At 38.0% G+C, this 12,886-nt stretch overlaps 1 protein-coding gene across 2 annotated transcripts in view; it reads right to left on the bottom strand.

Annotated features, from left to right (window-relative positions):
* tbc1d14 (TBC1 domain family, member 14) overlaps positions 1-11,307 on the bottom strand; it is a 30,795-nt gene extending 19,488 nt beyond the window's left edge. Inside the window, exons 1-4 of one of the 2 annotated variants that reach the window (XM_077229083.1) lie at positions 10,812-11,307; positions 10,400-10,526; positions 5,465-6,170; positions 3,052-3,178 (exon numbers count right to left, since the gene is read on the bottom strand). In XM_077229083.1, coding sequence (XP_077085198.1) covers positions 3,052-3,178; positions 5,465-6,170; positions 10,400-10,457 — 891 coding nt within the window. In that variant the 5' untranslated portion in view covers positions 10,458-10,526; positions 10,812-11,307. Of the gene's footprint in view, positions 1-702; positions 1,872-3,051; positions 3,179-5,464; positions 6,171-10,399; positions 10,527-10,811 lie in introns of those variants that run through there. The other variant, XM_077229084.1, reaches the window with a different exon arrangement.
* Between the last annotated feature and the right edge of the window lie 1,579 nt (positions 11,308-12,886).

Raw genomic sequence — 12,886 nt, 5'->3', positions numbered from 1 at the left:
TAGCTATGACAAGTTGATGGAACTCATGCTTAAACATGTTAAGCTTTTTTTGCAACACTTTCTTCACAGCCTGCACAGATGGAAGCAGAAGATCTCAACCAGCAGGAACTGAATATAATAAATGTCTTAACAGAACACAATATGTCATGACGGGCCCAAATGAAATCAGAACAACTTGCTACTGTTACTGAAATCTGTGCTATCTGTCATTGCATCTATCTTTAAATTCTCTCATTTGGAAAATATTCTGTCGAATTTGTATATCCAAAACAAGTTGATAATAGAGGAATATGTTTTGTTTTATTCATGCAGTCAGAAAACACACGCTATTGCACACTGAACTGAATGAATATAAATATTTAATTTGCCCCCACACTGCACTTTCTCAGAGATAACTAGACAAAATGACCAACATTCCAAATAAGTTTAAGAAAAGGACATTAAGTAAGATTAGACAAATAACTCTAAATTAGTTCTAAGAGTAAATGTGGCACAGCCAATAAAAAAAACAATGAAAATATAATTCACCAACACACACAAATGTGTTCACACATGAACAAAATCTCTCTCTCTCTCTCCATGTCATTTCCTCCCGACAAATTCTCGTTTTTCTCTTTCATCTCATTCCCCTCACCTTTTCCTATTTATCTGACGGAAAACAATGAGGGGGAAAGAAAAAAAATGAATAAGGCATGAACTCACCATGAACGCTGCAGTGCTGTTGAGACATTCAGAATCCAGCGTTTCAGACACTATTCTCCACCATTGCAGTATTTTCCTAACTATAAGCTTAAGTGCCTTGTAGACAGAAAGGCAAGGCACAATAACAGAGGAATACCACAAGGAATATGGGACACACCCTGAGAAACAGTAGCATGATACTTATGTGCTCCTGCTCCTCTGCTGTTATTGCTGTCTCACTCCGGCTAAGTTACTTGACACTGTTTTTTCCTTGCCCTCTTTCTCTCTATAACTCCGTCCAAACAAACATGCACCAACTGGGAGGGCCTACATTAGAGGGATGCAGAGGATCCGATCTTGTCCCTTGCTCCTGTTGTGTCCATATGCGTGTGTGCATGCTAATGTTACTCGTCATCACAGTGCTGAGAGAGGATCCATGATTTACAGGCAGCCATACTAATTGATTCCAGCTATTAGGAGCACAGGGCTCTCTGCACTGCAGTTTCATGTGATCAGTGCGCTCTGTGTTCCGCTGTGCTAGCCTGAGTCATATACAAAGATAATGCATAATCTGTTTTACTGTGTGTCATCAGTTCTCATGAGCTTCCACTGATTAAAATAAAATATGAAGAAACACATCCAAAACACACTGTCAGACAATCCCACAAATTTTTAGTCTGTTAAGACTTTACAAATAAAACAAGTAATAATAGCAGGTAGAATACGGCAATGTTTAAAGTCAGGACTAAAGCACATAATATTAAGTTCATCTTAACTCATCTCTTCCAAGGAGCCACTGCTAGAGAGCCTAAATAAAACAGCAACTCGAAACCAGTCACCCAATACCTCAATCTTCCATTACAGCTGCAGAGAACAAAAACGAGAGATAAAGGCAGGAGTTGGAGGTGGGTGAAATCTGAATCAGGGGGGTTCAAATTACCTAAAGCACATTGCAGGCCTGTTGTCTCTCTGTACATAAGAAACAAAGCCCCATTCACAACAATGTCATAAGACTGCAATGTAAAGCCAGTTGATTTATGCAAGGGGAACAACTAAAAAAAGAAAAATCTAAACGGATATAAACAAATCCTTAAACATGATTTTTTTTCTTTCTTCCAAGCAGAGAATATTTTAACTATTGGGATTGTTGTCCTGCCCTTACGCCGATGCACACATCAGAAGAGACTTTGCTGTAAGGGGGAGAGGAAGGTAAAGTTTTTAACTGAAGACTACGATGTCACATGAATTTTTAAAAAATGCACTGATAAATAATTTATAGTAAACACTACAATGAATATTCCACACAAAAACTAAGAATTGTCCATTTTGATGGAGACTGATTTTTTATGGTGACTTGTATTCACACGTTGATACCCCCAAAACAGCTCAACCAATGGCGTGGTTGGGTTTGGGGCGGGACTACATCTGATCGGGGAAGCCTTTGGGGAACCAGTTTCATTCATTTTGCAAATTTGTTTAAACTTTAAGCCAAAACATAAACAATACAGACACTAAGACATGACAAAGAATGAACACTACTTCTTGACCTTATTTCACATAGTTCATAAATGTGCATAAATACACATTTTAGAAACCTCCCTTTGGTTTAACTTAAATAAACATGGTTTTTGTAGCACTATATGACTTCATTGTTAAATTGTAAGCCATTGTAAATACTTTCCTCTCATACATTAAAAAGAGAAATCCACAATTAAAAACACATTCGACTATTTTCCTGTGTAAAGTGGCAACTTCACGTATTCTTAAGCATAGCTTCACAGTTAATAATTTCTTTATGGGATGCCTATTAATATTTTACTTGTAGGTGCTATTCTTGGTTAATATAAATCCATTTTTGCAGTAGTCATGGGAGGAAAGTGTTACCCTGCACATTTTTAACATCAACTTAAAATCAACATTTCTAGGAGATGTACGACAAATTAAAACAATGAGTACTAAAAAAAAATACTTAAAAGAAATATGAAACATGTCTGATGTCATCTAACTGGATGTAACCATAGACTCTGGATCTGACTAATCAACAACTAATGTTGACTTCTTGAGACTGCAAATAAATGCAAAAATCTGGGCAAAAGTTGTGAAGAATATTCCAGCCTTCAGTTTAAAAGCAGCACCTCATATGACTTGTTTAATACTAAGAGATACTAAATATTCAAAATAAGAAGAGCCATGCTCAGTGAAGGGTACTTTTTACAAATAGGCGTAAGGACGGCACTGAATACAGAATTTTTTTTTTCATAATTTCAGCTCAACCTTACTACATACAAACCACTCAAAAAGCAAGTACATCGCATATTTTGTCTTTTAAAGTCTTGTAAAAATGAGTGCAGGCCTGTAAAGTTAACGTACCTTTGATATTTTCCTGGAGTCTTTGGTTGAAAGTTCTTTATGTGGAACTTTACCAAACAGCTTCCACCCGGGCTCTCGCTGTTCTTCCAGTGCACCCGTGTCCTTCGTCCTCTTAGCAAAAAGACTCCTAACAAATATAGAAAATAAATAACAGAACTGAGCCAACAGAGCACGACTGAAAATGAACAAATTTGCTCTATATTTTAAGCAATATGAACTCCATAAAACAATACATTTATTTATTACTATAAAACTGTTAATTCCAGTCCTTGATTCTGATTGGTCAATAGACCGCTTTTCCCGTGCCCTGACACTCTAGTCATTTGTCAGTCGCGTCTTGCTTCAGTCCTTTCAATATAAAAGTCTTCTCTACTGACTGAGTCACTCCTAAAGACAGTCTTTGCTGCTATCTAATGGCGAAATAATGTAACTTCTGCTGCTGTTCACAGTCAGGGACTATTATTTCCAGCGGAAGGAAGGCTTAGTGATTTTATTTCATGAAAGTTGCCTTGATACACGTTTTTTGGCTTAAATATTTTTATTAAGTGGTAACCGTTTTATAAAAGCAATAATGTACTCAAGGCTAGTGCTGTATCGTGAATAAACCACAGCTGAAGGGGTTGCAAGCACTCTGCGACGCCCTTCAGCCATGAATTATTCAAGATACAGCACAGTCTCTCGTACCTTATTGCTTAGTTATAACACTTTTCATTGAATACTGCACTATAGTGGAGAGTAAGGGAGAAGGAAAAATATTTGAGCTGTTTTAAGATATCTATTGAGAGCTTAAAGACAGTCCACATCACAGTGAGGAAAGGGCAGGTAATTCTGAGACAGTGCACAGTCATGTTATGGGGACGTAGAAGACTATTTCATCTTAGAGAACAAGCCAAGGTCCAGTTATGGCTTGTTTCCACCGAGCAACAGTACAGTATAGTTAAGTACGGTACACAATTATTTCTGCTTCGATTGTCAAAAGTTGTGAATGGTGCCAAAATACTGAAATGTTCCGTACCGTACCACTTTTTTGGGACCCTTCCGTTGGGGTACCTAGTAAAGTAATCCAGTAGCAGCTACCTAAAGGTTGGAGCTAGACTCACTGCAGAGCGTTGACTGGTTGACAAAGAATCATCACTTGCGCGTGTTACAAGAGGAATGACAACACACCATTTTTTAATAAACAATACCATTGCAACACAATGGGGTTTTTTTTTGGTCTTGTGACAAGCAGCCAAGAAGCAAGAACAAGATATGCTGTATGTCCTCCATTGTTGTTTACTGTGTCGCTTTCTTCTTCGCGCGAGAATGATGTCGATCGCTACTTTCCGGCATAAACCAAATCTATCAAGTAAGGGTACTGTTGGCGGTGGAAACGCAAGCCGGATCAGGGTTTACAGTGCCGAATCGTACTGTACTGTGTACCGCTTGGTAGAAAACAAGTCATTAGTGACCGAGCTTTATTAAGTATGAAAAACCTAAGCCACTTAAGACCTTTTGAGCCCTTTACTCCACGCTACAGTGGCTTCACAACACTTTTGAGTCAGCAACCCATTTTTGAGGTTCCAAAATGTTTGCGAATTGTGATACAAATACATGAGCTTTTCAGCAGCACAGAAACTGATTGATTTACTGGATGATGGTGAAATGGATATTGTGGGGCCAAGATCTGAAGTTTATTATAGTCAAACAAGCACTGGGTTGAGGCAGCAAGAGATTGTTGTTTTTGAGAGGACAATAAATTAGAAAGTAGAGTTGAAAAAATGAAATCACTGGTAATGAGAAACACAAGCATACTATATAATTGGAAGTTCAGATAGAAAGGGATGTTGGCAAGAATTTGGCATGTACACATAAGTACACTCAGAGGGTTTTTGTTGGCAGTTCCACTAAAGGCTTTTCCCTCTGTAACCATTTAAAAAATCAGCAAGTGTATGATGCCTAGTGTTTTAATCTGTTCAGGTTTTAAAAGTTGTGTGTATTCCAGTCTTAAGGAAACACCACTTGCAGCAATTTCAGTATTTCAACTTGTGCTGTAGGTGTTGTTATACTAAAATAAAAAAAAGGCAGAACAAAATAATACTTTTAGGGTGCTACCCCTTGACATACCACAGAAGTCAATGATAAAAAGAGCTTAGATAGTGCGAAAAGTGAAAAGGTATCTACAACAAACAAACATCTATTGCCAAGAGTATTGTAAGATTTTCAAATGTACCCAAGAAAGATGCACACATGAAAAATAAGATGCAATCAAAAATTGTAAATTAGGAAAAAAACTTGAAGCTTGTTGAATAATATTTATGCAACATTATTTGAAAGGCAACATTTGAATAAACTTTCACAGGCATTTCATGATATTACTGAACCAATCTAGTTTCTTAGTGCGAGTTTAACAACTTTACAAATGCTACAATACCTGTGGAAGAAGTTGGTGAGTGGTCCCAGTCTCTTGGGCCTAGCTTCATGAGGCATAGAGACCCCCACTGCCTGTCGCTGTGGGCTGCTCAGCTTGCCGTGTAGGTTAGTAGGGGGTGAGAGTGAATTATCAGAACGGTGCAACACATCATTCTCAAATGTAACAACGGCACTGGATTCGGATGTAACCATGAAGTCTAAGAAGTCCTCATTACTGACTGACAATGTGGCAGAAAACTCAGTACTTAAACTGGACACACTGCACACTGAAATGTCATCACTGCGGTTCAATGTACCCTTGCCTGCCGCACTGGAAAGCCCACTTGCACCGTAGAGACGTACCAAATCAAAGTCACAACGGGGGAAGGTGGAAGACTTGAGTAAGGAGCTATCTGAAATATCCAAGTTAAGTGTTGCTGGATTATCATCAAGTGGTGGTGGAACCACCAGCTCAGCTGTGTTGACCCGAGCATGAATGTGCTCAGGTGGGTTGATCTCAAGGGTGGGGATACCAGAGTCCTGAGAGGCCAGGCTACTGCGATCCTCATCACCTGCGCCGTTACATGGAGTGAATAATTTGCAGCCGAGTGAGACATGTGGGGGCTGAGAGCATGAGGGCATGAAATGGTTGGCATGGTTTTCGGGGAGAGGCTTGGGGGCACTCCGCAAACACTGTGAAGACTTGATTATTGATGAGACCTGGGAATCTAGAAAAACAAATTACAAATGTTGATCAGTCCTTACAAGTAAAAAGCTCATATCTGTAAGCACCAAGTCATACGGGTGTTTCTTCCCTTTTAGAAAATAAACTGATATTTTTCTAAAGCTAACAGATGTCATTTCCACTACGTCAAATTACATACAATATAGTGTTTGATAGCATTCTGTGGTGGAAATGACAATGATGAAGAAAATGACTGCTTTGTCTTTTAAACTAATTAATTAATAAAATGAATTCTAATTTTATAAAAAGGCATTTTATGCATAGGGTTAGAGGCAGTTTGTGCAAAAAACACCATCTCTACTTTTGACTTTAACCATCATCATATATTTCAGGGTCAACTGGACAGAAATAATTCATAATAATAAAAAAATAAACATATCTCTCTATACATAACACCCTACATGGCATGTCAAAAAACATAGAAAAACAAAAACGGTACTGGTAATTTTCAGCCAGCAAATCTGCAGATTGTTCCTTCAACCCCGAAACACATCACAATGCATAATTCAAAATAATGGGTAATACACCTGTGAAATAATCCATCATATTACCACAGTACATTGTACCCTATTATTTTTGTACTGCAGATTTTTCATTGGGTGACAGGTCTATGCTCTCAGCCCTCACTATATTCCCCACATGTCAATGTTCCAGGTAAACATGTCCTGAAGAGTGATAAGACTCAATGTGCGTGGCTGGGTAAACACTTCTCTGAGTCTTGCCTGAGTAAAACAACAGTACAACAACCTTTATCCTCTTTTAGTCGTAACACACCATTGACCAGCTTATCTGCACATAATAGAGAGACATGAAAACTATCCAGGAGTAGAGAAAGCAAGCTGAAACCAGACTAAAAATGTGACCCAAAGACCAGAGGAAACATCACGTGAACACGCCCTCTAACTATGAGACGGCTGTAGTCAATCTACCGGACAATATCTTCCATCAAATCCATCAATATCTTAATCAAAATTTGACCAAAATAGCTATTTGACCTAATGAGGATAGAGGATGAATAATTTGGAGAGCAGAAGGTCTGAGGACAGCACAGTAGCACATCCACAACACATCAAAAATAGAGCAACATCAGCTCACTATGACAAACAAAATGTTCATATTGTACCTAATAAGGATGCAAAATATACAATGGTACAATGGGAGAGGCAACAAATAATACGAGCTCTACTGGTTCTTCTTCCCCAATTGAATATGGTTCAGTGTGCATCACAGGTGTGTGCAGCTGCTCATCTACTGCAAAAGAAACAAAAAATGTGCAAATAATCTACAAGCCAATACTCGATTGTGGACAGAACATGCCTTAACAAAGCTGTGAAATCTTCAATTGAAAGAAAGTGCAATCAGTAACTGCTGCATTTGACAGGGCAATAATAGTTTAATTGCCCAACAATACACACCTTAAACAATAACAACGCTTTCACAATTTCAGTGGTGACCCAGCCCACATATTTCTCAAATACAAATAATTATTTTTGGTCTTTGTGTTTTAAGGTTTCCATGTTCCTGCAGTCCCAGAGAAATAGCTAACTGATTTTGATTTAATTTCCAAATAAATAATTAGCTTTTTCAACCAAAATCATACATTCATAGAGCAATGAAGTACCTCATGTGCTGTTAATGCTTGCAAAATGGGATTGTTGCTCTCTGATGCAATCCTTATAAGGCAATCAGCATCCTCTACATTTCTCAAAAGCACCAAAGACACTGTTTTTTTAAGGAACTGCAATTTCATGCATAGGGATTATATGCTGACAAAAGTTAACATCAGGCTTCAACATTTTAATAACAATGAACAAAAGTGTCCATTTGTATTTTGCAGTCTTAACCCTACTGTTGATGTTCGTGTGTTTAATACTAATAAAAACAAGACAAGGACAAAAAAAATATATAATCTTCACTCATATTAGATTTACATATGGTAATTTCAATCATTTTAGATTTACATACGGTAATTTAACTCATTTTAATTAGGTATAGAGTTAATGTATATATACATTAACTCTATACCTAATTAAAATGTATATATACACATAAACAAATGTTACATTTCATTGTCATTTGCGATGCTTCATGGGATTGTATTTTATTCCCTTATTAAAGTGGTTACAGTCTTGTATACGGTGACCGAGAGAGCTCAACGTGCTGCAACTGAAGAAAACACATGCAAATAGAAAAAACACCCGCAAATTAAGAAAACATCTTCATCAGTTTCACAACACACGTGTGCTCCAACTACTCGCAACACAACCAAATACAGAAACACGCTGCATATAGCACAGAGCATAACAGAAATGTTTCCAGGGGACCCCAAATAAGTGACGAACCCGGCAGGGACCTGCTTATTGCTTGCGAGCATCCCTATACCCTACTCCCTTCGAAGGGCAGACGGCAGAGCCCTTGAAGTGGGACTTTGGAGTGAGCACGGCACTTGTGTGCCATTATGTAGCCTAGCCATTTGGAGCGCACTTGGTGAAGGGAGCAAAGAAAGACAATGTAATTTCCTCATTATTTTCACCTGGGATGTTCCCATGACAACGCAGCATGGTGTGCATCAGCTGAATAGCTGTTATTACCAGAAATATCTTATTATTGTTATTAACATAACGGTTGCAAATAAATATAAATTTTATACAAAAACAGTTTTTAAAATATGCGTTGTGTGTGAGTGTCTCAACTTTAAAACTTGCGGTCTCATCTTTGGACCCTGCATTACATAACATTTCGTATGAAACTACAACATGAAACATAACATGAGAAAATATGTACAATGTAACTGATATATAGATTAATATCTTTCCCTCATGTTCTTTCCCTCATCTTTTTTATTTATTTATTTTAGTTTTCAGCTCATTGTTCGTTTCTAATTTTTATATCGTATACAAAGTTGTATGTCCTTAACATGCCATCTTGGTATGTTTTGAAAAAAAAAAAAAATTCTTTGAGCTGTAAGCAGGTCCCAGTCGGGTTCGTCACTTATTTGGGGTCCCCTGGAAATATTTCTGTTATGCTCTGTGCTATTTGCAGCGTGTTTCTGTATTTGTTTGTGTTGTGAGTAGTTGGAGCACACGTGTGTTGTGAAACTGATGAAGATGTTTTCTTAATTTGCGGGTGTTTTTTCTATTTGCATGTGTTTTCTTCAGTTGCAGCACGTTGAGCTCTCTCGGCCACCGTAATAGTACCCATAGGTGTAATTTGCGGATGGGACATGTCCTCACCACTTTTTGCCAGGGTCGATATTGTCCCCACCACTTTTAAAACATCTCGTGGCACGGATGTACCTAATACAAATAAATAAAACATCTCCAGTTAACAAGAAGAGCACTCATTTAATTTGTTTTTTTAAATAAGCGCTGAAATGTGTTGTTTTTTAAATTAAGCCGAGTGCTCGTTGCCGCTGCTATCAGTGGCATGGATACGGTGTTCTCTTGTGGCTCGAGCACAGTCTTCACTCAGACGTGTGGTTCAATCTATCACTTAACACTGTTGCAGAGACTTTCTATTTGTTCCGGTGAAATCACAAAACGCTCAAAAAACTTGTCCTTGCTTGACATACAACCACTGATGAACATTCGGTTTTGATGAGAGAGAAAAAAAAGAGTGCGGATTAGAACCCAGACCTTCGACTACTAGACCATTAAAATACACAAGAATAGTTTGCGGATCTATGGATTTATTCATGTGAAAATTCTTGGCACTAACAATATTTGTATATCTCATTAAATGACCAATTAAACCCGATGTACTATAATTGATTTTTGGACATCAATGTTACTGTACACATTAATTTTCATATCTGATAGCAACCTCCACCACCAATATCTAAAGGCTTTCTATTTTACTGGTTACATTTCAATTGATGGCTCTGAAAATCAGTTTGACACTATCCTGTGGTCTCATTTCATTCTTTCATTGAAGTGCATACATTTATTAATTTGTCAATCATTATTTATGATTTATCTGTGTTCTAATACACATCTGAACATGTTAAAGAGAATAATTCAGTTATAGCCTATATAAACTTTTTTTTCTTCATTTTTCTAAAGAACTTTTCTCTTATGCACAACATAAGCATAATAATAGCTACTAATGCTGTTACCATTTTGACATTCAAGACCCTAAACAAACAACTTAGAAAAAGATGTCGGGGGATGTACCTGTTACATACACAGGGCAACAAAGTTACTTTGAACTCACCATCGTTGTTCTGGCAGTTTGTGTTGCTTTCACTGTACGTAAGCTCTGCTTCTGCCATGTTCCTGCTGCAGGTGAAGGGATGTGTTTGCGTCCATCACCCCCTCACCTTCACTCCAGAGTCCATGCCCTCAACAAACAATACATCAAATACTATTATTATTACGATTATAATATCACACTGTCCGCTTACGAACACTTCTACGTTCCATTTATCCTAACCTCTAAACTTAACTCAAACCCACAACTTTTCTCATTGCTGCTGGTGCACATCACTCTTCCTCGTTCCAGGAGACTGAACTGAATTTTTTTACATTACGGCAAGTGACTGACTGCAAAGAGCTCAAACTTTATTCAAACTTCTGCGCACGAGTAACGCTAATAGCGCTATAAAAGTTAATGAAAAGTATCTTACCTGTTGTGACGCTGCCACCGCCATTTTAAAACCTCCTCGCCAATATAAACGTGCCAGGAAAGCATACGAGTCGATAAATTCACCTGCCCTGACTGAATGAGGTGCAGGTCTGCCTCAAATAAAGTAAGAAAACTTGCTATTTCCACCTGTAGCAGTAATGTCGCGTTTCAGGGATACAAAACGTCATTTAAAGAGGGGCCGAGCGTTTTGAATGTGTTGGGACATAATGCGACAGTGAGTAAATCAGGAAGTGACCTTCAGTGCCCTATCAACACTGTACACACTGCGCGACGCGATAAAACTACAACGCTCCCATTTACGCAGCTGCTTACAGTGTCATATAGCAATCTTTCATGAGTGATTATGGTTTTGTCGCCTCGCGTGAGGTTAACGTTTGTTTATGCGTAGATACGGTTTAATGCTAGTTTTAATAAATCCAAGTAGGTGGTGTTTTATTAGTATCCAGTAGACAGACTGTTGCTATAGTAACTAAAACAACCCCCAAACCTGCATCAGGCTGATTAAAGTGAACGTCCTTCATTCCTCACACCATCATTAAAATGAAAACGTCTGACCATTGGGTGAAAATAACAGTAGGCTATTTCATCAGTTGTACTGACTAAATACTGTTTACTGTATCTAAAATACAGTTAATTCAGTAAGACTTAACAGTTATTAGGAGCCCACCTGTTTGCTCGTAAATGCATTTAATGTTACTGACAGACCTTAAAATGTTACTTTCAACTTATGAATTAATACATCTGGAACATGCAATTATTTGTAGCTGGATTTTATTGTGGTTGGTACAGCGGTACACTATAACCAGGGGCCCAGGCTGTACAGTGCGACACAGTGGTGAAGCCTCACATTTTAAAGTGAGTGGACCCCGGTGAAATAGGGTCGACAAAAGCCTACTAAAAATGACATAATTTTATAATACATCGGATTAAAATTAATTTGACAATTAAGATAAGTTAAATGTGATTTATTGTCAGCCAACAGTTTCATGAAAACAAAATCCATTCATAAATAAAATACTCAATAACAATTCACAGAATAAGAAAAATAAATGATAAAGCGTTGCGGAGCAAGGTGGACTTAAGACTAGCGTAGAATTGTCTCAGTCAAACCACTGCCTATTGCTGCTTCTGATTGCTTTTAGAATGAAAAGCTGCCCATAACTTCTGGTCTATGATAATTTTCACCGTAATAATAGCATATTGCCAATTTGGCTATAGATCCCGTCTGTATCTGCATGTGTTTGCCATCTAGAGAGCTTCAAAAGTTTCTATTTATAATGTGTTTTTGCAGTGTTGAACAATGTAGCCACTAGCCAATCACAGACATGTCCGTTGATTTCTTGAACGCAATGGACAATCAGGTGTTTCAGTCAGAATCCACTAAATGCACAAAACGCCAGAGTTCTGCACGTTAGCAAATCCTCTTATTAACAAAGTGTAGACATGTAAACAAGAGATTCATGCCGTGTAGACAGCTTCATTGATTATAACAGACCGTGTTGGGATGAGTGATAGCTTTGTAGTTATTATAAAGGGACCACTCTTTGCACGCTTTATAGGCGATGCATTATCAATTCAAAATTTGAATAAAACCTTTGTTTTTCATGCTTGACCAGCAGTCACATACAGGCTGCAAAGTTTAGGGAGTGTCATCCACTAAATTCATTTATTTGAGCAAGTATTATTGTCATGTAGTAGGCCTATGCATGATAATTTTCTCCTTTCCCACAAAAATGATTCTGTCTCTCATTTGATTGAGTGGACCAGCCGTCAATCTGAGTGGGCCAGTGCCACCCTGGCCCTTATATAGCCCAGCCACTGTCGCACATGCTATGAAAAAATCCATCTGTGTGATGAATAAATTTACCACAGTACCACAGGCAGTTTTTCCTGTGTGAGACACAATAGTATGAGACAGAGACACTTGTTTGAAGTGAGAGTTTGCTGTGTGCTCGTTTGTGTGCGAGTAATGAAACGGACATTACATGTGTACTAACTAATGCTCACACCATATTTTGGGTAAAAATAGGAAAAATAATACTTCTCTCTAAAGAA

Source organism: Siphateles boraxobius, unplaced genomic scaffold (assembly GCF_051911475.1).
Source record: "Siphateles boraxobius isolate OS27281-9 unplaced genomic scaffold, OSU_SipBor_1 130, whole genome shotgun sequence".
NCBI classification, from domain to species: domain Eukaryota; kingdom Metazoa; phylum Chordata; class Actinopteri; order Cypriniformes; family Leuciscidae; genus Siphateles; species Siphateles boraxobius.
The sequence above is the reverse complement of the archived record's forward strand: the minus strand, read 5'-3'. Positions and strand labels throughout refer to the sequence as shown.